Raw genomic sequence first — 24242 nt, 5'->3', positions numbered from 1 at the left:
ATAGAAAAAAAAACTTAGCTTAATGTTACGTAGCCTAATTGTGTTGTGCAAATTGTGCCAATCGTGTTGTGTCTCATGGTTTAATGTGGTTTTCTGATACAGTGAAACTCATACAAGTGTCTTAATAGCTTTGGTCTATTGTAGGCTAAATAATAGACCTACAGCAATACGGTCAAATAAAACGAGTATCGTATAATAAGACGAATTGCTTTTCTGAACAATTTGCTTACTTTGCGCATTTTATCATGCAAATGCATCGTAAAGGCAACAACACTTGAACAAAATCGACATTGACTGATGCCATCGACCTCCTCTGAAACAAAAATATCTGAATTGGGAATCTTGTGTCTTTCCCAGGGTTTAACATTCGGTCATATTTATTGTAGATAAGCACACCACAAATACATTACCTTTACACATTAGCAGGCCTAACGCTTTTTTCCATAAGAAAACAGCCCATAATATACAAATGAAAATGCTTTCGTTGATTGAACGTGAAGTGGCCGTCTACGCTTTTTTATCTCTACAAAAAGTAAGGAGGTAATGATTTTACGCTCATAAAAACAAACGCCCTGACAATTTTACAACAACGTTTACAAAATGGAAATGGCACTAACTTTAAATCTATCAACAACTATGAAATTTACGAATAGACAACGCGACTGTAAAAAGCAACATCATTAAATGCTTACATAAAAATGGATCTCTGACAGACATGCGTCAATCATTCTGTCTGCCACACTCTTAAAAATAAAGGTGCTAGACGTTTTTAGCCAAACTTTTCATAGAATTGGATCCTTTTCCCATTGTACAAATAATTGTATGTGCAACAGAAAGGTGGACAAAACAGGTTCTTTATGGAACCATACAGACAGACCTTTTGGGAACCTTTATTTTTAAGAGTGCAGACGAACTCTTTTCGGTGGCTCTTCAACAGGTGAGCAGCTTCTAATTCAATTATACCATCAATGTTTTTTATAGGTAGCCTGTACGAGTTTGATCCTTTTTTCTTAAACATCGAAATATTGAATATATAGCTGTTCGAACGAACGTCTTCTAGGTACAATAAAACATGAAGCTAATTCGTTTTCCATATTGTACATCAACATACAACGAGAAAACCACAAAAGGATAGATAAGTACAAATATGTACAGTTCTTCTCATAATTACAATAGGTTTAATGGGTAAACCCTTAAATAAATCGTTCATTTGAAAACGAAAACGGCGTACATCTCTGCTCAAGTGTCCAGATTTTTATTTAAAACCGAAGCTGGCTCGAGTACGTCCTTACGCACGCGGTCAGATGTATTAATAAACACCCAAATGATAAATAAATACGCACATAAATAGAAATAAATCGATTATAAATCACGTCTGAGCCATGCATTAGTTCTCTCCGGATTCTAACTGTGGGGGTAAAAGCTGTAGTAGCCGATGTCCTTGGAGCAGTTTTTCTCGCATTCCCTCGGCGTTAACATTTCAGATTTTAATGGAGACGAAGTCTCTGAAACCGGCGTGGCAGATGGTGAAATCCTCCTCCGCTTGGCTTGCTCAAAAATCCCAGAATCGCTCGAATCGATCGACTTAATTGAAGAAGGGGTTTCTATCCAGCTGGATTCAGACAAGTCCTTCGGTTTGGATTCGTCCGCCCCGCCAAGCGGCGACCTTTCTGGCGCGATGGCGTCTCCATCCTCCAGGCAAGGTACCAGGTAACCGGAGGAGGTCGTTCGGGTCCCTACGGAGTTGGACGGCCAGCACGACAGGACGGAGCTGGACTTGCTGCAATATTGCGGTGGGGTGCGCGTGCCCCACCCCGGCGGCTCGCCGTAATACCCCAGAGGTCTGTTGGAGCATCCCGCCCCTGGCAGGGGCAGCGCTTTCACTCCAGCAGCTGCGTACGACAGAAGGGTGGCCGCGTTACCGGCGAAATCAGCAGCCGCGGCGGCGTCGTATGCCGAGGCGGCAAAGTCCAGTCGGTTGTTGGCAGGGGTGACAAACCATCGCTGCGGGGAGGCCACCGTGGTCTCCTCGGTTTGTTGCGGAGAGAGCAAGCTGTTACTAAGTGGGACGCTGCGGTCCGTGCCAGGAGCGCCTCCGACGCCAGGGTGAAAGCGGGACTTGGCATACGAGCTGACAAATTGGTCCTGAAGGAAAGAACCAGTCATGGCATATCTCGCGCTAGGCATGATCTGAGAGCGCGGAGAGTCACCCGGGGACGGCGTCAGCCGATCGATGTCGCAACCCGTGTAGACACTGGAGAAAGACGGTGGACAAACACGTTAGACGTTGCACATGACAGGCCGTAAATAAAGCTGCCTGAATACGTTAGAAATACGCAATGTTTTCATTTTCCATCCTGTGCGTAATTGTGCTTAAAAAATACCAATTGTCAAATATCGAAAGCTGAAACATTATATGATGAGGCTAATCAGAAAACTTTAGTTTTGTACATGGACCATTCAGAAGTCTCATCACTAATGTGCACAGAATTAATGCGTAAATAATATCAAATATTTAAGATCACAATTATTTTATGTGCGTATACTTATAAGAATATGACTTTCTGAGTTCATAAACATTTTCGTCAAGTCAATGCAGATGCATTTTAGTACAGCAAAATATTATAAAACAGACTTACGTGTCGTAATTATCACGGAATCCTTTTGCAAATGGATTGTGGTCAATTTTTAGCTGTGTGATCTGTGAAAATAAAGAAAAACATTTTTTGAGAAAAAATAAACTCTGTTGTCTTTTAGGGTTTGATTTTAACCGAATATGACACTTAATTTCAATCTTTTATTTCCGTTTTTTACCTAATTCACAATATTTATTTTTAAGGCACGTGACACTTTTGCGCACGTCAACTCTTCATATTATTTCCAATATTTCTGCAGCCTTTTATTCATGCAAAAATAGTACATGAAAGTTTTCCTTATTTTCTTACGTCAGTGTTTTGATAAGCGGTGACCGCGATAAACTGCGTCTCGGGGAAGGTGAAAGTCTGCACCCGGCCGGGTTGGCTCGTGTCCTCAGTTCCGTCCTCGTTCACCTGCACCACATGCAGGCGAGGCTGATATTTATGCAGTGACTGCAGGACCACCATCTGCATGAATTCAAGCGAAAAAACGAGAGTCAGACGACATTACTTCACCCTCAACACGCATTGAACGCCAGCAAACGAATGTTCGAAATCGTACGACAATCATCTAACTTAGCTTTAAACGTTGCTTATGGCATTTTTGAATTGCATTTTGTATTATACAGAAAATGTAAAAAATCGCATATAATGCAACCCCAAAGTGTTCATTTTGGCTATTAATTTTTTTACAGCATGGTGAAATAAATGATTACATCTCTGAATGATAATATAACCGACCTGTCCAGTATTATTAGATGCTCCTTTGTTATTGGTTAGTTTTAGTTTTCCAAAGGATATCTCTTGACGCATCCAGTGCGCACCGGTGTTTGGTGAATCTGGATGCATATACACCCGGTTCCCTGTACAGAAAAATAAATCAAATTAAAAAGAGCATATTATTAAAAAGAATAATTAATTACGTATAAATTGAAGAAATGTATTATATTGAATGATACAAATGAATTATACTTATGATAAAAATAATGAAACATTATCAATAAAAACCTCTGTTAAACTCACCTGTTACATTTGTGTCCGCCTTTCCGCACGGGACCCATTTTCCTCCCTGAAAACGCCAATGATTCGGATCCGCAAGAATCACGTCAACAAATATATTGTAGTGAGCCGTCGGGTCAAGTCCAGATATATTGAAACTCAAAAACGGGAACATTCGCCTAAGGTTAAATAAATTAAGGTTAGTTTCAAATAATTAAGACTGAGTATAGTAAACTGTTCTACACTGAGCATCAGTTTAAATTATTAAAGGGATTCAAATATTTTTGTTAAAACAAAACTGAGGCAATAATAATACTGTAAAAAATAAAAAATAAATCATTAAAGCCTAAAGAAAAAAAAGAATTACATGGGCAAAATCGATGAAAGGGAAGTAAGTCTAATTGTAATAATCGAACAAACGTAAGATTGTTTTAAACAAAAATTACACACACACACACAAAAAACAAAAGACTACATTAATTAAGAAGAATTATACTGTAATTTAGGCAAGGTTATTGTACCTAATTTGGTCGTCTATATCGATACGCGAATACCAGTGAAATAGGCTAATACATTAAACTGTGAAGAGATTTTGGCCGTTTATCACCTACCGTCCTTGCTTCGTAATAATCATCTCTGTTTGATGCCTGTGAAATTTTAGCCACAGGGCCCTGTTGCAGAGATAAACCTGCGCTTTACCAGGCACGAGCCCGGCCTGAGCGGAGGAAAACTGGTAAAAAGCTGTCCCTTGATATGCGTGTCCATACTGCTGCGCGTACGGGTAGCCCGCGGTCGGGTAGCCCTGAGGCGAAGAGTTGCCCAGCAGAGTGTTGTAGGCTCCGTTCGTTATCACCGGATGGTGAGCCATGTACCTGCTCGGGCTTCCGATGGAGAAAGCTGGGTGCGTCGGTCCATGCTGACTCGGATAGGGAAACATGGTGGTTGGACTCGGCTGAACTTGAGTGGACTGAGACAGGAGATACCTTTCTCCTGCAGATCCATCGAAATGATGACGACTGTCGGCGACTCCGTCAAGATCAGGAGAGAGTTTGCCTCGCTGGACGTCCCCCGATGAGTCCTTGGAGTCGCCGAAACTGTCTGCCTCCGACTGATTCGTCATCCCTACGGAGTTTTTTTTCAGAGGTGAACTTCTCTCCAGGTTGTCGCTGATGGATATAATAGGGTAGTCCTGTAAGACGAGCTCAGATCCTTCTGCGTTTGGGTAGCCACTGCCCACAATCATGCAATTCTTGGAGCGCGCAAGAGCTGGAGAGACGCAACGACCGAGCTGCATCGCTCGATGACAAATAGCAATTAACGCTACCGACGTGAGAGCGCGAGTGAAAACGCCTTCCTGCGGTTCGAGCTACTTTGTGCAAGACAGCAAATTAGCCAATTGACACCAGCCTGTAAATCAGAATAGGCTTAGCTTTCCATTCCTGGGTTTGCATCCTTAATGAATCAACTTTTGCTATTGGTTAACACGTGATGATAATTTAATTAGACAGAACTTAATTAGTGTAATAAAGGATGCTTGCTCGGCGCGGTGTATTCACTTCTGCTGGTCATCCGTGTTTGTATACTGTAGTCTGTGCAAATTGAGACTCGTGTCGGGTTCCTACTTAGCAGCGCAAATAAACCCTTTTTGTCATGTCCTGTTGTCTTTCATTTAAATGTACCCAAACGCAAGCCCTTGTGTGACTACATGCAGGCTACTTATGTATGCGTAAAAGTAACTCGAGAAGAAAGCCTGTTTACCAGGAAAACTTCATTATGCATTATTAAAGCCTCTGAAGTGACAGTCAAAGCGCGTTGCCACTCATATCTAAAATGTTTACGTTATAGCGTGAATAATAGACTCCTTTTGAATATCTGTTTACCGGTCCCAAGGCAAATAAATGTTTTATGTGGATGGACTACATCGAGTTCAACACTTAACGCTTCAAAACATGCATGAAACCATAAAACCATGGCATGAGTAAATACAACCACATTTTCGTAATACTTTTGTACCTTAAAAATTTCATTTATATCTGAATCTAATATAGCCATTATATTTTTTCAGCTTTTTACAGCTCTAAATTGCATCTTGTGTGCCACTGCCAATATAAGACACGATTAATCACAACCATTTAGCTGTTTATTTAATTGCAAACGCGATAACTGCATGTAAATTAAATCAGCATAAAATTACAAATACATGACAATACATTCTTCAAAAATTCTCTTTGTGAATTTAGAGGATTTTTATATTGGCCAGGAGAAAGACTTGTTTATGTGCTGGCTGTTGGACAGCTCTGCGCTTTCTGGAGACGAGCCAGCCGACAGCAGCGCAGACGCAAAGTTTTAATAAACCTTTCATGGAGACATGCATTGAATGAGATTCAAATGACTCTCCCCACAAAAGGACGTGACATTTTACCTCAAATATCCCGTTTAATAACAGAAATGCGTCTGAGACACTTTATTTAAAACAACATCATGGCTAAAGAAGAGATGATGTGACCATTGCGCGCGTATTATTTTTACTTGTTTTATTTAATTTACTGATAAACACGTATTCATTATAATTGCATTATTTTTTCATAAATCTCATCTTACCGTTAGTTTCTTAAGTTTGACCTAATCATCTGTTCTGGTGTAACAGTTATGTCAGGATCCCAGCGGTCATCTTATCTTCTCCTCACCAGACTGAAATAGATTGTTCTTATCAGTTCATCTCACCTGTCTCACCCCCACAACGGACTCTCCACACGACCGATTAGAAAGCACCTATGAAGTCTTTGATGAGCCTGAAAGACATCTCTATGTCTGTAGTGTCACCTAAATCCATCATGCGCTTTTAATTGATCAAATATGAAGTTCAAACATGACATTAAATCGGCTTTGCTCCGGACATCACATCGGGTCGTGAAAAAACTTCGTGAACAAAAGTAAACAAAAATGTCCTTCACATCAAATAGTGAAATTCATTACTGCTACAATGAACTTCTTAGGCCCAACAATATGCTAAATTATTAACATGCCATAGGCTGAATAGGAAAATTGACGATTTTGTAAATGCATAAACAGCAGAAGTGTGATTTACCAGCCTAACACATGTAACAAACACAGGGCCAAAATGGTATTAGTATTAGCCATATTAGCAAGTGACAGATGAATTTGCGCCAAAATATTGTACAGTTTAATTGGCTGCACTGCCTCTGACGTCAACAACAAAAGAAATAAGAAGCGTTTATCCCTCATATTTTTTTCCTATCCTCACTATGCAAGATATGTATTATTTACATTACGCTTTGTTTTCTGTTGTTGTTTTTTTTCACATCAGAACAGACCTGTGACCTACGTCCATAGGCTTCATCTTAGAGACACCAAGTGTTAAAGCACGATTAAAAAGCATGCACTTTGACATGCCAAAATCTTTTTATTGGTGTGTACAGTATATCTGTAGATGCCTGTCAACTTATTTATTTTGATTGGGTTAGATTAACCTCAAACATAAGCAGTATTTTTAGACGAATGATTTTGTTCAAAAGCATCAGTTCCGTCTGTCAAATTGCTTTTTATAAGGCCAGAGGAACGCATCAAAAGTTATGAAAGAGCTTCATTTTTGACATGACTGAAACTAATTTATGCATTTTTCTTTGTTCTATATGATCATAATCTCAACAGAACAGATGATTGTTCCTTCGTACTTACAATAGAAGTCTTATAAATGAAAGTCTACAAAAGATATTCAGATGGACTACGATAATGTCAATGCACTTCGTAACGTCCCAAATGATTCGCATTCTACGAAAATGTGTTTAGGGGTGCGAACAGCTCCTGTTTCTTGAAAAAAAAGGACTCAAGCCGAGGTGAGTTGTTCCGATTTCTAATGAAGAGGCTTTCTTCTCCAAGGCTACTAACAAGAAGGGTCATTATATCAGGGCAATGGGGTCCAGTAATCTCTTGAAACATGCAAGCACGGGCTTGCCTGCACCCTACCAGCAAGACAAGCGGCCATCTTCTCCACCTCATTACAGGATTATTTGCCTTCCCTCTTTCCTCCTCCTCTTTAATGGTCTACTGCCAAGCTTCGCTCCGAGGCCTTATTGTCGAATTAACCGTTCTCTCGCCCAAAGAGTTTGTTTGTCTCCCCGTGCTTGTTTTTTGTCTTCTTCTATTGTTGTGTATTATCTCCCTGTACTTTGCACTTATTAACGCAGTCAGTGGCCACAAGCACCGAGGGGCCGGCGTGATTAGGAACGGCAAGGCCAGTGGCTCCCTCGGGGAGTCATTGTGTTGTATAGAGAGCTTTTCCATCATCAGGTGAGCACAAACAAACGGCACTGACCCACACAAGCAGCTGTTTTGTTCGCGTCGCACATATGTGTCACGGAAGGCTTTGCGTGAAGAATTTCGCAACGTTTTTGTGTGATACCAGAATTTGAGAGGATGATGAATCGGATAACCTAATGACTCGAAGGCGATGATAACAGTGTCACGGCGATATTAAAGAAAACACAGTCTGGTGGGTCATATCACATATTCTTCACCGTGGTGTTTATTAGAAAAGTGCCAACAACACTCGAATGAAACGAGTTCAATCCACTAATCACCCGACAGCTGCCGGTTCGACCCAACGCACCCTGGAGCGGCGTGACGCCACAGACAAGGACAAAATATAACCGCAATATATTAAAGTTTCCAGAGGTTGCTTGAGGACCACAGAAATCACAAAGCTTTGTTTCAAAGTCTCGCCAGCGAGGAACACGTTTGCCAGCCTGGTCTAATCGAATCACTGTCAACGACAGAGCCAGGCAGCTTCTGTAAGTGAGCACCAGTCCTGGGATTTTACCTAATGCCCGGCACTGTCACATCAATGATGTGGTCACCGCACAGCAAAATGACAACGAAATTATTGCCAGCCCGGATACGGGGACGGGGAAGTCTGCCCCAGTCAGAAGAGATTGCTTTCCGTGAGAATACGAGAGAAAGAGCGCGCGCTGATGGACAGCAGGGTAAACACGGCGAGAGATGACAGAAAGAGAGGCCAAGGTTATTTGCGATTCATGACAGGTAGTGGCTTACATTACAGTGTCGCTAAAAATTTCATGGGAGTGCATTTAAGATGGCCCTTGAGTTATTTATAAGTTGTTTGCCGGATGCCATTTTGAAATTCATATGAAGGAGACGGGCTGAAATATGACGTCTTTGTAAAATTCTGAGCATCTCCTCGTTTCAGCCACGTTTTCCAATCAACGCCTGACTCGTTTTAAAGGTGCGGGCTGCATTGTTTGATGCTGACATAACCACTGACCGCCGCGGTCCCCTGCCGCTACAGCTGAGGCCTGTCAAAAAACATCAGCCGTCTCTTTGGGAAAGAAAGACGGGCGGTGGGCTGGCGTGGGCTGTGTGGACAGTTGTGGCTTTTAAACCCTTATTAGCCTCTGTGCAGCAGACTCGGGCCCGTGTCGTCCCCTGAGATGCACTCCCACACCTCTCATTATTGATGTCCTTTTAGGTCCCCTGCTCAGGTGTCCCTTATGTTCTCCTTGTCATATCTACCTCAGCCTAGTAAAAGAGCCAGATTTACCTGCGACGGGCACGCGTGCAGTGAATATTCTTTTTGATACCGCTGTACTACAAATGAAAAACTTTCCGATTTCGCTTTAATGATCTGTGTCTTTTGTGACTTACTTGTGTCAATTTGAAAAAAATATTATTATTTGAAAGAAAAATGTAGAGTTTTGAATATTCAGTGCATGAGTTTTAAGAGTTGTTAATCCAATTATGCACCTAATTAAAATAAATCAATAAAACTTATTTCATACAAAGGTGGACCGGGGAGCGCAAATTAGAGCAGTTTATTGCCTTTGTTTTCCACACCTGAAGCCATGAATGCGAGGCTAATGAGGACAGTGGCCTTACAAGCGAGGTAAGGGTCGCTTTGCAAGACTATTGCTTCTTAGTTGCACTTAAACCTGGTCTAATAATAATGTCCACATAATCAGCCATAACAGACCAATGGACACAGATTTAATTTGCAATTTAATTAGGAGGCCTAATAAATATGTGTATTAATAAAGAAAGAAATAATCTGTCGCCTCTTTGGCTTGTTCCACTTTTAGCTTCCTTATGGAAGTCACTCCGAGGTGATGGTGCATAAGGAAACGGTGATTTCTGCGACTTTCTCCTTCTGCAAACAACTGAGATAATTGACATTTTTACATGAATGCACTTGGTTTAGTAGCATCAGTAGATTACACGTTGGCTCTGGTTCAAATCTTAGTGAGCTGGCAAGGTAAGACATCAGGAGGGATCCCAACACAAAGCCTGTTCCAAATGTTAAGCAGCACAATCGTCTACATACATACAAAGGCAATCCCATAATGCACTGCGAAAAATAAAATAAAATAAAAAACATTTTCACCCAAAATTATTTCTAAAACATTGTATTTATTAAGTTAAGAAATAAAATAATAAATAAAATAATACAATAAACTAAAATAAACATTTTGACAATTTAAACCAAATTATTTCTGAAACGTTGTTTTTATTAAATTAAGACATTAGGTATGTTTATGCCCATTAGAGTATCTGATCACAATTGTATCAATATCCTTATGCCGAAGTATTACATTTTGTTTTTACATTCTGTCTTTAAAAAAATATTTTTATGTAACTATAACACTGTTTTTAAAAGTTTAAATAAAACCAAATACGTAGTAACCATGTTTTTGTAGTAAAACTGTGATTGTACAAATGGTAATCGATCAACCAAAAAAAAAATATTTACACTCTTAAAAATAAAGTGCTTAAAAGGATATTTACAGCGATGCCATGGAAGAACCATGTTTGGTTCCACAAAGACCCATTCAGTCCGAGGTTCCTTCAAGAACCATCTCTTTCTTACCTTTTTTTAGTCTGAAGAACCTCTTAGGTTCTTTGGATGTAAAGATTCTCTATGGAACCATTAAGACAAAAAACATTTTTCTACGGCATTGTGAAGCACCTTTTTTTTAAGTGTACTACACTTTTACTGCTTAACTTCATAAGGGATTTGTTGCACTCTGTCAGCAGCAGAACTGTCTTTTGAAGCTAAATCACTGATGTGTTTAACAGGGCTAAATGATGGTGAAGATATAATGTCACATACCAAAAAACAGGCTCAACGTCCCATATAAAATCCACTTTTATCACCTGAAACTGACCCGTTATCAGTTGCTCATCGCATCGCCGGTTCCTTTAAATATTGATCAGGCCGTGTGACCCAAGAAGTGCAACGGGGGTTTGTGACCATTTTGTTGTTGATGCTAGCGAGCCCTGTCAGGCGTCTGCAGCCAAGAACATCCCCTGTACGCCCGGGTCATGAAAGATTCACAGCAACTCTACTTTTTAAGCCATTTCAGATGAAAAGCACAAAAAAACGAAACCGACTTATGCCAACTGAATATCAGTGAGTTGCTGTGATTGTGGCCGTCGATGCTTGAGGGTTCGAAATTATTTATAAAACATCAATTTTAGCTTAAGACAAGTGATGGCTTGAAGCATGTGCATTTTTCATCAGCCTCTTCTGAGAATTTCAACATATCTGGGTGGACCCTAAATGACAGAGAAACCTTTCTAGCCCGTGTGTTGTGCTGTTAAGCGATGGTTACGCTGTATATCTGGCCCTGACCGTCCTGAGAACTGCAGATCTTCACATTTAAGGCAGCTGAACATGCTAACAGTACAAAACAATTAATTCAAGACTATATTTATAGTTCCTGAATTGTAGTTGTATATACATTATGTATGCAAATAGCAGAAATATTACACTGTAGGCACTTTACACCATTGCAAAGCATCAGAGTTAAATCTCAGAGCCTTTTAGACTAAACATACACCCCCCAAAAAATTCAGAACTTTCAGAAAATACACAAATGTCTCGTTCCACCGTAAATCAAAATGATATAATTATTTGCTCACCTTCACATTGACTTCTTTTCAAAACAAAATGAGATTTTGGTCTCCATTCACTGTATAGAAGAAATTCAGGTTAAGAACAGAAGGATGAGTAAATCATGACTTTTATTTCGGTACTCCTTCCATAGAGTTTCCTTCATATTTCTGTGGCATTAAAAGGGATTTATTATTATTCGAGTAGCCAGCCATAAGTATGTCGACTTGAATTTGCTCAACAAGATTTAACTTAATCGTATTTCATGTTTTCCTATCATATAGCAATGCCACGAGCATAAATATAAATGCACGTCTGAATGTGTAATATTTAAATTGCAGCGACACCTATATCTGAAACAAACAAATGCTCTTGATCTCTCCACGTGTCAAAACTCATATCGAGCAATTTTCAAGATGGCAATTGTGGCAGCAGCGCAGTGCATTCGGAAACCTCGGTAACACAAGAGGAAGAGTGGCGTCCTTGTGCTGCTGCGTCTATAAAAATGAACCCTTAGCCAATTTCTGTGAGCCGGGTAGTTCGCCCGCCGCCTCCTCCCCATGGCAAAGTGAAATGGAATTGCCTCTCACATTCAAAGACAGCTCAGTGGAGGTGATAATAGAGCGACTCCCTGCTGTCCTCAGCCAGGAAATAGGAAAGTGGCATATGGGGCCAGGAACCAAACAGAACAGGAGATACAGCCTGGCGAGGGGAGGGGGGGACCAAAGAAAAGGTTAATGATCATTCCTGAATTCTAGTGGGAGAAAGTCATCTTGAAGTTGAGAGAGTGGGGGAAGGGTAAAAAAAGACTCGAGTAGTTGTTTTAAAGACTTCGCAGTGCAATTCAAACAAACACTTTAGGCAACTTGACAAATGAACATCAAACATGATGAGTTTACACCAAAAACGGCTGTAAAAACTATTCTAGCTCTAAAGATTCCTGCTTTACGCCTCCAGCAAAAGCACACGGCTTCGAACAGAACATTTGAGCACGTGTACCTTTGTTAAATGTTTTAATGCACTTTAAGGGTAAAGGATACAATTTCTGTGAGACCAAACTGAATTGAAGTTTGTTTGTTTGAGCGGTCAGACAAAACACGGCTCAACCAATGACTTCTCAACCAAGTTTTGGTTGTAAACTTCTTGCCCACAAGAATTTGTAATTGGTTTTAGTTCTGTTGGTGATGCACAAAAATCACACGCTCCATCTTGAAATATCCACTACATTGAAACGTTTAGCTTTGTATGATGATTTTGGATATATATGTGAGAGACTGTATTTTAGGAATGTTTCCATCTTCCAAATGTACATTTTAATGATTTGGAGCACACTAGATGAGAGATATCCTTAAAGAGATAGTTCACACAAAAATAAAAATGTTGTCATCATTCCAAATGTGACTCTTTCCTCTGTGGAACACAAAAGAAGATATTTTGAGAAAAGTGTTAGTGGTTTTCTATGCAATTAAAGTCAATAGAAGCCAATGTTCTTTGGCTACCAACGTTCTTCAAATTATCTTCTTTTGTGTTCTGCAGAAGGAAATAGAGATTTAGAATGACGCGAGAGTGACTAAATGATGAGAATTTTCCTTTTGGGTGAACCATCCCCTCAAGACTGATATTTTTCACACTAAAGGGCAAGAAACGTTTATTTTGATGAAGACTTTAAACTCGTTCGAAGAACCAAAGCCCTCAGCTTGATCCAACCACACCTGTCATTTTGCTCATTCGTCCAAGCATCTCTCAGACAACTTCAAAGACAATATCTGAACCGCCAAGAAGGTACAAAGACACCCCAAAACATTAGACAGCAGTTAAAGATATGCAAGCGTGCAGGAGAGAGTGCAGACGCTCCGCAGAGAGCATTAGCAGATGGAGAACTCACTTGGAGTTATTCACCCTGTTACCACACCTTGGCCGAGGCGGTTTGTAGCCTCTCAGCACTTCAGAGCAGATAGCAGGCCTTTAAGTATCAATTAAACTAGCAGTGGGATTAGCCACCTCATCGTCAGGCAATTTGCACTGCGTTGCTCTGCTGCTGTGCCTTTTGTCGCATTCATTTGAGGCTTTTTTTTATCTCTGTGCGATGACAAAGGTATTTGAAGGAGCAAATGACAACTGTTGAAGGGCACGGATGAACTGTTTAAGTGCACGAATAGAGCAGATTTGCCCTATTCGCCTATGAGGGTGTGCATGTAGGCTCTCACGTACAGACATGCTAACATAATAGACATGCAGATCGTATATGGGGCATATTCATAATGTCCCTGTTGGGCGTGTACCTTCATCTTGACTATCATATTTCATAAATCAGTTATTTTCTTCACCCTTTATGTCTCTCTGTGTGGTTTCCAAATTTCCACGTTTTGCAAAACCTCATAGATCTAGACCACCACCATACTTGTTCAGCATTTCTAGATATGGCCATTCCAGTCCAGTGTCTGTAAATTTCAACAAGATCAAACCTCATGAGTGACAAAGTCATCCAACAGCAATGTGCAAGACTGACTGAATGACAAGACACATGACAACTGTGAGTAAAATTGAGGTTATCACATCAAAATAATTGTTGAACTTTTCCTACATTCATATAGAAATATGACAGTTGTATTGCGTAAAAGCGAATATAAACTTGTTTTCTTTACGATATTTGAGGTCTGAAAAAAATATTTTGACCTTTTTCTCAAGTTTTCATTTTCTGAAAGTAAATACACATGGAAACAATATTTTTATTAGAAATTTAGGATGGATATTGTTAGCAGTTCACAGAATAGATATTCAGAATCAATTCAAACTGGCTTGACTTTTGAATGGGCATTTTGCACATTTTCATTGCAAATTTCCTAAAAAAAATTATCCTAAAGTTCATTCAAATAGATGGACAACACATACTTAAAATGCACTTGGTGACGTGTTCACTTTCTGGTGTGTTATGGTAAACAGCTACCCTAATACACACCACATTCACACGCTGCTGACCACAATAATACGACAACGGAGAAGATCTGTGTGGGAAGTAGAATCAGTTTGGACCAAGCAATCCAACAAAGTGTGAAATCTCCCTCAAAGTCTTGAATTTCACCGTTAGATTTAATCAGGCTCAAGGCCTCCTGCTGCTGGACACACAGGATACAGGTGACATATATATCATAGCAACATTCATCTTTCAAAATCCAAACCTCAACACACTGCAGAGGTGACATGATGGAGGGGATCAATCGATAACCTTCAGACCTCGTACACTTTCAATGATCATCCTGTAAGGTTTCACTTTAGTGCACAACTGAAATGTAGAATTAAACTGAAGATTATAACGGCAAACTTTTTTGATAAATGAATTTTGAATTGGAAATGAATCATTGTTTCTCACTCCAAAATTTGACTGCCAGAAATAAGAAAACAAAAACTTCATGACTCTCGCTTTCTTGGGCGCATACTTTTTTGATGCTATTGATAGTGCTTGACTTTAAAAACAATATTCATACAAAGTGAGATAATACATATTGCATAACGTGTTGAAAATGTGCCATCTGTGATAATGAGGAGCAAAGAAAATTTGAATTGGAAACAAACAAAAAAACAAAGTTAAAACTTGACCTTTAAATCATTTGCTTAAATCTTTATATTTTTGCTTATGTTACGGTTAGTGTTGTTTCTAACTTTCAAGCATCAAATAAATAAATGAATTGTAAAGAACTGCTCTTGCATTACTGAAACCAAAGCTTCTTAACAAGTCTCATGTCATTGGCTTTTGGTAAAGCATCTTTTTGGCTTCTCTATCAATATTGTCAGGCCTACACATGAAATCCAAGCCATTGCTGAAATATTCAGTATTGAGGGTTTTATTTGTCCCTGTAGAGAGACAGTGTATTATTTAGTAATGGAGATGGAAGAGCCTGCCAGCACACATCTCTTTCTCTCTCTCTCTCCCTCTCTTTTTCTGCCATCATGGCTAGGGAGCTGAGATTTCTGGATGGCACTAACATAAGCCGTGTTTGATAGCTGTCCAGTGTGTGTGCTGTTAAGCTATCTGCAATAATTTTGACCTAAAAATATAAAGCAGGCGCAAACATTTTAAGATCGAGTTTATTTTTGAAATATGCCAACTGCATGGCTTTTGGCGAGGCTGATTTGCATGATGTAGGTATGAAAAAGCTTCCATCACATTTACATTACATTAATGCATTTGATACGCTTTTAGCCGAAGCGACTCAGGCCAGAAACCTACGCAAATTCCAAACACGAATCCTCACGCAATACAAAGTGTTCGTTTTGTGCAAATCTCGGATCTCACGAGTGCATTTAAACTAGGTGTCTTACAATCAAACAAAGCTGTAAGGTACATTTTTGACCGAACCTGGCTTTTCCTGCTCTACAAATCTGCTACAGTGATGGAGTATTTTTCAAAAAACCTTTGGGATGAAAGAAGAGAATAGATTTCTCATTACTTTTCACACCTGCTTCTCAGCTTTAAATCCAGACTTGGCTTTTATGGTTGAAGTTGCTTCACCACAACAACAGAGAGGCTAGTGAAACGTTCACAACTCCTGTTTTTATCGCCTTGCATGCGTATTTGCGCTATTTTGCACACTTCCCGTGATTGTGTGATAAATTTATCCTGACCTACAAGATGCAAACACAACCGAATGAAGGCAGGACTCGCAGGAAAACAACACAAGCCGGCTGTGCTCAGGAGGTGTGGGGTCCCTGACGGGCAGATTAGGGTTGTGGGAGCACTTTGCAGGTTGTTGTCGCAGTAGAGCCAGCGGAGATTTGCACGAGCTCATCCCCTGACAGAGCCATGTGCGAGCAGAAAAGACAGCAAATTTGTTTTGCATTAAATTAAAACCGTAAGAACAGAAAACATCAAATGAATTTGGTTTGTTTATTCAACGGATCTGTTGCACATGAAACTTTGCTGTATACACAAATCAAGAAAATCGAAAATAACAATAAATGATTTTACAGTTTACCAACTTCTGTGAATCACTCTACAGGTCCACTATTAACTTCAGTTCACATCTTTGTGGCTACATTCATAAAGATGGCACTTAATGAACTTGGTTGAGAAAATAATATGAATTGATATTCTTAATATTTGCACTATGTAGTAATTGAGTATTAATGCTGCACTGGTAATGTGCTATATTGCTAAACAAGGGCCTTCGGGCATGACTTCACTAGAGAAGACTAATCTGAGTCACACAACTAAGAGTAAATTTAACGTGTCCTTGTATTTTGTGAAAGTACACAAATTGGATTTTGGGAGACTTTCAAGAAATAGAAAAGATTTTAGACAGACTGAAGCAGCACAGGCCTTTCAGTGACTGAGCATTAATGATTCCGTCCTTCCACTAATACTGCAGGAGGTGCCAGTCATACACTCCGGTGACTGCCAGATTACATCCACTTTCAATTTCTCCTCGGCCAGATGGTTTGTTCACACTGCATAAATAAATGAATGCGGGTGTGTGGACCTCCCTAGCACGGATCACATTCTCTCGGCCCGTCTCCTCGACGAAGCGAGTTACGATCTCGCAACCTCAGAGGTGAGCCGAAGTAGCGCTGTGATGAAATGGCACATCGTCCGTGGCGCGCGTAAAGGGTCGGTGGCGAGGCCGCCGACGCGCGCACGTTGCGCAAGGCAGCGCTGTCACCGACGTGTTAACCACGAGGCCTGCGCTTCTCATCCGAACACAACTCGCACCTCAAAGTGTTACCCTCCTAGAAGTAAGGCACAAATTTGTGAACATTGTTAGACAGATTACATCACCTTTTGGCTGCGGTGTGAGCCTCTATCAATTATGTATCTTTCTTTTAAAGATCGCATTCCGTCGAAATAGCTGCGAATGAATCGCGAAACAACGTGTGGAGCGGTAAAACGGTGCATCCAGTGATAACGCGGTGATAACCACGCATGTGTATTCAATTACGCGTCATTTTACCAGCTTGATGCTCGGCGCTTGATGCGAGGACACGGGCCGAAAGGTGTTTTCAGATGGCCCTCTCTATGCGCCTCAGTCATTAGGACCTGGCAGCGGTGCCTCTCTCCTACCTGTAAATGGACTCGGAGGAAAAACAGAGCCCGAGCCCGGTGAGAATTTCACTGGGGGCTTGAAAATTCACACCCGCCCAAGGTGTTGTTTAGTCGTCTGATAAACATGTGAGAAAATAATAGGCTGGAGAGGAGTGGGTGCTTCAACCAAGGAGAGCAGAGTCAAGATCTAGATTTTTGAATAATTAACTTTGTGATCAAGACGATATCAGTCTGTTAGTCTTCATTTGTTCAATAGGAGCAACAAAAGAGAGAAAGAGGGAGAGGCAGCCAGGCAAGAGAGAGGGAGAGAGAGACGGAAACGAGTGTCTTGGAAACTAGAATTGTGGATCTAATTGAGGCTGCAAGCGGCCATATGGGCTGGTGTGAAAATAACAAACGCTATCAGTACGGAGAAATAAGAGGGAAAAAAAGAGTAAGATGAAAGCCATCTATCTTAGATTTGAATCTACAGTGGAAGCCAACTATTTCTCCAGCTGTAGAAACGCGCATTATAATATAGCAATTTATTACAATTGATTGTCATCCCTTTAACTGCTTCTATATGTTCGGCCTGACCGTGCGCATCAGATGAATGAAGCCGTCTCCAAAACCTTAAGATGCTACAACACACGACTCCCAGCTATAGGAAACAGGCCAAGAATGGAAAACAAAGTGCATGTGAGCCTCTCCTCCCAACGCGCCTGATGTTCCGAGGCTGCCTGTTATCCGAGGTGTTAATTGGCAAATTCGGTACAAGTCAAGAGCGCGTTCCCTGCCGTCCTCGCCCAGCCAGGCTCAGGTCATTAAGCCGAGAATGGATTCTCTCATGCTGCCTTAACCCTTGCAGTGCATTAAATCTCTTCCTATAAGCAAGCCTGCATCTAAGCAAATAGAAATTCCCTTTATATTACTTCAGCGCACAAAAAGGCGTATTGCTTATACTTTATGATTGCGATTGTATAGTTGTTATTTTCTATCTAACAATTGCTTTGGAAATGTTAGTGTAGTGATAATCACAACGGCATTACATAATTACGGAGAAAATTCACAAAAATAAATATTTTTTTGTTCAAGATGAAAATAAGGAGAAATATGGCTAGCTAACTTAAAATACCGCGCCCTGCGGTGTGACATTTATTTATTTACGCATTATTAGTCCGATTCTTTATAACAATTGTGAAAGCTTTTTTTGAGCAAAACAACAATAGACGATGCACGAAAAATTCGTACTGTTAATGTCGCACCGACCATCTAAAATATGTATTTAAAAGATGCATAAAAACATATTTTCAAAACAGAATCTAAAATGATACGTTTTTGCGTATGCCTCTTCATATATTTTTTTTGTCTTTATTTTATTTTTAAGCATAAATGGCTACCTGTCGTATTTGGGTGTGCGTCCTGCGAGAACCAAAGGAAAAATGCGCGGAAAAAGGTAAATAATGCTGTTTTTGTTTGTGAATATCAATATATATTCTTGACTGATATCCTTATTTTAAAACCACAAATTACACACTAAGCCCAATGCTCATGCATTTGGCAGACACGTTCATCCAAAGTCACTTATTTTATCACTACGCAATCGAACTTTTGACCTTGGCGTTGCAATCGCCATTCCAGTTAAGAGCACTAAATTGCTGACACGAACAAGTATATAGTACGCTATCTGAAGCAATGAGGCCTTCTTTCCTACCGCTTCCTTAGAAACGGTGGCGTCCTCTGGGGTTCTGGGTGCGATCTCACCAATGCCTCTGTCATCACTTGCTGTGGCTGCCAAATCCGTGCTCCAGAATCGGGGGGCTCGCAAACCGGCATGGAAACAAACACACAAAGCAGACAGGACTGCTCAGAGACCTTCGGAAGGCCGCCTTTCGCTTCAACACATTGAGCAAGAAGCGCGTTGCATTGAACCGGGAGGGACCGTTGCGCGCGTGTCGAGTAACGTGTAAACTGCGGGATGGCTCTATCCTCCATTGCCCTTATATTTGGTCTGCGTCCCATGCATTCATGTGTTCCTGAATGAAGTTGTTGATCGTATGCTTGACTCTGATATGGAGAGATGGCCATCAAGCCATCGGCGGCTAAAGTGACGGCCAAGTGAACTCCAACACGTGCTGAGATCCCGGTTTACACAAATCTACTTGCGGGACAAATTTCTCATAGGTGTTTGAACGAATTCTGTTCGTGTATAAAACTAAAAAAAGACATTGAAATAACGAGAAGCCTATTTCTTAGCATTATAAAAAAATCACCTGCAGCTCTAAATACTGTAAGTGTAGTCACCATTAAAGCCGAATGTATAATAATAAAAACAACTACAATCCAACATGCTCCTATTTCACAACAAACACAGCACCGCAGACTTCTAATAATGTATCCTCCACTGTCAGATGTTTGCATGAAAAGGTGGAGTCATTACAAACAGTGTGGATGATACTGTGGGAATATACTTCCTCTAATCAAACTTTGATGCTGAGACTGCCTCAGACTTCCTGTTAATTAACACTACATATTAATTCCGCCATCTTTCCCCTTCTCCTCTCCCAGACTGTTATCTGGCATTAGTCTCGCAGTGCAGACACTCACTTACACTCAGCTTGTGAGTATTTGGCTGTACCAGAAGGAATAATCAAGATAAGTTTTCTATTATGCTTTCTTAATGGGGAACAGTGCAAACGATGTGGATGCTCTGATTTTTAAATAAAGCACCACTGAGGATTTGTCAGGGATTAATTTGCACAGAGAAAATGTATAAATATATTAAATTAATACCAAATTGTTCTGATTATATATTTTGACTTAATAACATTTTATTGAGTATGCTACGTAAATCATCATATCTATCGCTCTGTGATGTCACAATGTTATGAATGCAATTGCACTGACTGTTCGTTTTCAAAATTGCACATTTTGCAGTCGCGTACTCGTTTTTAATTTAGCTTTACATTTTTATTATTACTCTCAGCTTCTCAAACTGTCGAGGCATGAGTCAAAAATCTCTTTAATTCGTCCAATTGAAGGAAGCCTATAGGAATTGTTTAAGATTTTTTCAAAGATTTGATGTTTTCAAAATACGAGAAATTGCCTCTTTAAATCGAAAACATAATTTAGAGAAAGAAAATAAATAAATCGAAGGTTAAATGAGTATTGATAGAGATTTCTTGATACTTGACGTTCCTGTTTTAGATTTAGCTTGGAACAAAAGTAATAATTAAATAAAAATAATAATGAAATAGAAACGATCATTTCAAATTATTATAATAATTATTATTATTATTATTATTATTATTGCTATTAATGCAGAAGACCAAGAAAAAGAGAAAAAAACCATCCACATCTCGATTCACATTAGTGCTGTAATGCTGTCATCGGACATAAGGAAACATTAATCGAGGAAAGATTAGACACAAATGTAATAGCAACAGATGTTTCAAATGATGCTAATTTAATGTCATTATCCATCTCCTCATTTTAATGCTAGCATCGAAATTAATTAAATAAATGAGAACGTTCTACATTTTCAACGTGGTTCTTGGTTTCTATTTTACTTACGCAGAATCTATAACACTTTTTGATTTTACACACGCGCGTAACAATTATATAAAGATAAAAAACATATTGGAAAAATTAATTGTAAAAATAGTCGATTTAAGAAATACTTCACAGGGAAGACACGTAGGCCTACAGACAAAATGTATAGCCTAGGCTACTTTGATTCTACTTTGTATAATCCTATACTGAACTTGAACTGAACCATTGGCTCGTCCATGCGTTGGGGGAACTTGAGCCAAGACAGTTACGTGAGGGTCTCTCTCACACATCATCTCTCTCTCTCTCTCTCTCTCTCTCTCTCTCTCTCTCTCTCTCTCTCTCTCTCTCTCTCTCTCTCTCTCTCAGTTTACTTCGCATTGGAATGAGGCTAGTTTTCCTGAACTGTGCAGAAGCAGCAGCAGCGGCGGCGGAGGAGCGGCTGATTAGCATGCGGCAATAATGAGGGTGAGCCGGGTTCCATTGTTCTAACACCTCCCGTCTCCTCCGCACCAATCTGTCAGCGTTCAGTCTCAAATGCAGCACTCCACAAATGAATTGGATAATTAGTTGCCCCTCACGAATGCTGCACTCTTCTCACCCCTGATTGCTTTCACCTTTTTGCTCCTGGCAATTTTGACACCTCGTAATCAGCCTGCTGCCTCTCCCTCTCAATCTATAACCCTCTTCTGTCTACTCTTTTCTGGTATACTTTCATCCAAAATATACAGCCAGGAAGTGTTGAAGCAGATGAATGGACGGCCTGCCTGCAGATAATAGATGCGCGGCGAATGAATGGGATCTATAGATCTTTTGCATAATCAAAGATATATCCGTCTTGCACTTTTTTGCATGATGCCGTCATAAAATTGAGTCAACAGCAAGGACAAAAAAACACATGGACCCAGAAACTGTCAGTACTGCTTTCCTCTTCCAAATAACGAGCGCTGACAACGTAATTATGTACAAGCATCTGTCCACGGCTCCAGAGAGAGACTAAGAGAGAGAGAGGGAGAAAAAGAGAGAGATCATTAGTGAGAGAGGAGTTCAGCATTTCCGTCTTTTAGAATAAATTCATGGTTTGATGCGAGAGATGAAAATTTGAGCGGTCTGTTGATCCAAGACGGGTCGTGCATTATGCGCAACACATTGCGCGCTTTCGAGATGCGATATTCAGCATGGCAAAGAGAGCACGCGCGCTCGTCACGTGTGGCGGTTGTTGTGTTGTTTTCGCTGCAAAGCAACGTGGCGCGCGAGACATCGCGAAATTATGCATCATTAAAACATGGGTTTGGTTTAAAATAATAATAAACAGGAGGAAAACAATCGTTAACCGTATGGGAGCTGCTGTCCTTCAGTTTAAACTATTGCACTACGATTGATCAAATACAGCGTTTTAAGTAACAGTGGTTAAATTCATCATACAGTTGTGTTACATTAGAAATAATCTTCTGTCTTAAAGATGACGTATTATTAAAAGTCGTGATATTTCAAGTTCACTTTTGCGTTGCCTCATGTTAAATTCAGCTTTCCTGTACCTCATTGGTAAGAGCATTGCGTTAACATCGTAAGGTTGTGGGTTCGATCCCAGGGTATTGCGAATACATATGTTAAATGTATAGGATATAGCAATGTAAGTCGCCTTGGATAAAAGCGTCTGCCAAATTCCTAAATGTAAATGTAAATCTTTACATAACGCAATAATTCCAACTCTTGAATACTTTATTTTGATTCTTCTGTGGCATAGATTCAAATGGATTGAATGGTTATACTTTGAACTGTACTGGTTGTAATGGAATATACAATTGGTTTTTAATGTATTTGGGGCTCTTATGATATCCCTTACAAAGTTTTTTTTGTAAGACTGTAGCAGCCATGGTTATTTGGTGTATTGATTACTATGACAGTAACCGTGTTTTGTTGTTTTAACTGTAGTAAAGCCATGGTTTTCTTGTTAATTATTGAATGTCATCTGGTGGTTGGGAAACTAGGCCCAAAACAACCAGATCTTTAAAAATATAAACCATGGTACCCATACTTTCTGTATATTATTTGTAGTTAAATTAAAGTAACCACAAATACTGTATTCTATTTTATCCTAAAGTTCAATCATTTTAGCAAAACTATGGTAATACAAATTATAATCATCTTGCCACAAACATAACTACAATTTTACCATAATAAGCCATGTCTAATTTTTGTAAGGGTCAACGCGGGAATAATGACCAACGGCCTGTAATAAACGATCAGCCAATCGTTCCCTAGTGCAAAGAAAGTCTACCAGTACAAAAAAAAACACCAACATAATGTAGTACCTCATCTTCACACCAGCTCATCTATTGCGTGTGTGTGTTAGCATGTTGTAAAGCAGGGGCACTAGAAGGTCTTCACCGCAAACACACGTGTGCCACTACACAAGTTTCCCTTTTCGCTTAACGCATCATCACCAGAATCGGTGAGAATTTCTACGTCTGTTTACGCAACTGCTAATTATCCACACCCACAGTCCAATGCAGCATCAAGGACATGCTTTGAGATCCTCCAATACAAACACAAGCACATCTGTACACCAGCGCACTTGCAGTTAAGAGCTATAATGTGTTATGAGCGTGTGAACACAGCTCGAGTGTTTTTGTATTCGAGCTATTTAAGCATCTCATTCAGACGACGGGCAGTCTGGACAGCTAGATATGCTTTACTCGATTCTGCATTCAACACGTGTCGATCAAGCTCATCCATGTGGATCGACCACAAGGACCTAAACGCGCATCTAAGACGAAGAAGGCCACCAAATAATGCATTATAAATCAGAAGATAATTGTGCGTGTAATTATAAAGTGAGCTTGTAATACCTGTGCATAAGTGCTCTCTTAGACCAGATGGTGTTTATCGTTGTAATAATTAATTCTCGTTCTGAACAGATCTTTCATGCAGGTGGTACGAATTAAAATTAAGTTATCAAATTAAAGCAATTAAGAGTTATTACTTCCACAACATTTCAATAGAAAATAATCCAGTGACCACTGTACTTACAACCGTGTTGAAAAACTGTACGTGCCGCATGAGCGCTGGGTATATTCGCCTAACAACAATCTAAATCACAACAGGGATGCATATA

At 40.0% G+C, this 24242-nt stretch overlaps 1 protein-coding gene across 1 annotated transcript; it reads right to left on the bottom strand.

The window, feature by feature from the left end:
- Window positions 1-53: 53 nt before the first annotated feature.
- On the bottom strand, window positions 54-4929 carry tbr1b (T-box brain transcription factor 1b). Its single transcript, XM_056754253.1, has 6 exons — window positions 4247-4929; window positions 3660-3814; window positions 3378-3499; window positions 2946-3104; window positions 2640-2701; window positions 54-2254 (listed from the first exon to the last, which is right to left on the bottom strand). Exons 1-6 carry the CDS (start codon window positions 4927-4929, stop codon window positions 1405-1407), a joined length of 2031 nt encoding a protein of 676 aa, XP_056610231.1. The 3' UTR covers window positions 54-1404.
- Window positions 4930-24242: the final 19313 nt, after the last annotated feature.

The sequence above is a fragment of the Triplophysa dalaica genome, chromosome 8, assembly GCF_015846415.1.
Source record: "Triplophysa dalaica isolate WHDGS20190420 chromosome 8, ASM1584641v1, whole genome shotgun sequence".
NCBI lineage: Eukaryota > Metazoa > Chordata > Actinopteri > Cypriniformes > Nemacheilidae > Triplophysa > Triplophysa dalaica.
The sequence above is the reverse complement of the archived record's forward strand: the minus strand, read 5'-3'. Positions and strand labels throughout refer to the sequence as shown.

Coding starts and splice junctions, on each gene's coding strand:
- tbr1b (XM_056754253.1), bottom strand. CDS start 4,929: ATGCAGCTCGGTCGTTGCGTCTCTCCAGCTCTTGCGCGCTCCAAGAAT. Junction 3,105..3,377: donor CATCTAATAATACTGGACAG/GTCGGTTATATT, acceptor GAATTCATGCAG/ATGGTGGTCCTGCAGTCACT. Junction 2,255..2,639: donor TTCCGTGATAATTACGACAC/GTAAGTCTGTTT, acceptor GTCTTTCTCCAG/TGTCTACACGGGTTGCGACA.